This window comes from Blennius ocellaris, assembly GCF_963422515.1.
Source record: "Blennius ocellaris genome assembly, chromosome: 3".
Lineage (NCBI taxonomy): Eukaryota > Metazoa > Chordata > Actinopteri > Blenniiformes > Blenniidae > Blennius > Blennius ocellaris.
The window spans coordinates 16652629-16654786 of record NC_137652.1 but is presented as its reverse complement, the minus strand read 5'-3'; the positions used below and the strand labels follow the sequence as shown (position 1 = coordinate 16654786).

Genomic DNA, 2158 nt, shown 5'->3' with positions numbered 1-2158 from the left:
AAATCTTGAAATGTGTATGATATAATTATCGATGTCTGTATCAACTTCAGGTAATTGTGATGTGTTTTAAACTGCAGAGGTAGAAAAATGTTCTAAAATGTGCAACTTTTCTTGGTAAATTTAAGTTTTGATTGTTCAACCATTTTTTTTTCTTTATGTGTACAGAATATGAGCCTTTGCTGTCTTTGTTTATGCAGATTTCCACTGTTACACAGTCATAGGGTTGCCCTGCCGTGTTCCTCCTCCCCCATCCAGTTGTTGTCCGAGGACACTTTGTCCTGTCCTGCTGTCTCATCTGTTGTCTCTCGGGAGGGGGGGGGGGGGGGGCGAGCTGAAAGCCGGACAACTCTGAACAAAGTAACTAAGTTTTGTTCTGGTGTCTTTTTGCTTTCTATGAAACAAGCCATCGGGGTGCATCATGTTGTGAGGGGAGTGGGTCTGGATCAGGGTCAGCTGTATCTGGGTGAGGGTGAGCCGATGTGGGTCCAGAGCGTTCCCCTCGAGAGGTCAAAACAGCATGTGATTCGATTTCATGCTCTTTTTATCCTTTAACTAGCCTGATAACCGCGACGGAAAAAGCAATGGTGTGTGTGTGTGTGTGTGTGTGTGTGTGTGTGTGTGTGTGTGTGTGTGTGTGTGTGTGTGTGTGTGTGTGTGTGTGTGTGTGTGTGTGTGTGTGTGTGTGTGTGTGTGTGTGTGTGTGTGTGTGTGTGTGTGTGTGTTTAGCAGCTCTCCATCGTCCCCTAGCAGGGGATCCATTAGCTCCAGACCCCCTCCCTGGTTACCCAGTGATATAGTAAATAAAGTGTGTTTGACCAGCCCGGCACTCAAATATTTGCTGTGGAAGTTGCCTTCTTCGGCGGGTGAGCCCCGAGGTATAAATACGGTGACACTGCTGCTGGACCAGAGTCATGAGCTCCAACCATCAGAGACGCCTTTTATACAAATCTGACCTCTTGTGCCTCTTCAGGTAATTCAACTTCTCCATCGACTTAATTTTTTTGTTTGTTTGTTTTAGGTTAATTTCTTTTATTGACACGCTCATTTCTCATAAAGTTCTAACTTTGGCTCTCTTCTCTGCAGGGTGACATACCAACATGGCCACAGGCATCATCAGAAACTTCTTCACCCAGACACCAACGCCAGCCTACTTCCCCATGGTCTTCCAGCACTCACACTCCCAGCAAGATGAAGAGCAAAGCCTGGAGGGGAAGCCAGAGGGCAGAAAAGAAAGAGAGGAGGAAGAGGAGGAGGAGGAGGAGGAGGAGGACGATGATGAAGAATCAGAGGTTCAGGAGGAGGAGGAGGAGGAGGAGGAGGAGGAGGAGGAGGAGGAGTGTTTACAAGGAAGTTTCCCTCACTATCCTCATTGTGCTCTGGATGTGACCAAGCAGCTGCTGAGGTTTGCGGACCTCATCAGTCGTGATGTCCAGAGGTATTTTGGTCGCGGCTCCAGTGAACAGGAAGCATGTGACATCTACAGCGACTCCGTCGCCGTCACCACCAGCGGACGTCTGCGATACTACGACGACCTGCTGAGAATCGCCAGATCTGGAAGTCCAGAGCGGCAAGAAAGCAGAGCGCCGCCCTGCGCTGGTGATCGGGAAGTCATGGTTGCTAAGGGCAACGGTGGTTTGGGGCCTCTGGCGGAACTGTTTGACCACCGGGGCCCGAGTAAGGGCCGAGGCCAACCCATGATCAAGCGGCATCTCCCACTCAGTTTCTGGAGCGAGCCGACCCCCTGCTGCTCTCTGGACGGTTTCAGCAGCACAGCAGGCGTCTCACACACACACGGCAGCACACACACGGACAGCGACGCACACTGTGACCTGCTCACGCACCACAACACACACGCCATCGACGGCGGTCAGCCCGACTTCAGCGACCTGCTGGCAAACTGGGACCCCAACCCAGAGCTCACACACACACTGACGGAGAACACACACATGCAGCATTAAACACACACACTGAAGAACAAGAACAAACATACCGTGCACTGTTTGTTTGAAAGAGTCTCTAAATGTAGAAAAAAAAAACAGTCTCCTGTGTTTTATGATTTCTGGACTCACCACTGTATAATAAAGATGAAAACCATGTTGTCATACTCACTTTCTCAACTGTTTTCTAAAACAAGTTCAGAAAAAAAAAAAAAAAAAAA

General features: G+C 49.1%; 1 protein-coding gene across 1 annotated transcript; it reads left to right on the top strand.

Annotated features, from left to right (window-relative positions):
* Positions 1-1097: 1097 nt before the first annotated feature.
* percc1 (proline and glutamate rich with coiled coil 1) lies at positions 1098-1958 on the top strand (the record flags this gene model as incomplete). The annotated part of the gene is made up of 1 exon (XM_080517787.1): positions 1098-1958. One exon carries the CDS (start codon positions 1098-1100, stop codon positions 1956-1958), a length of 861 nt encoding a protein of 286 aa, XP_080373913.1.
* Positions 1959-2158: the final 200 nt, after the last annotated feature.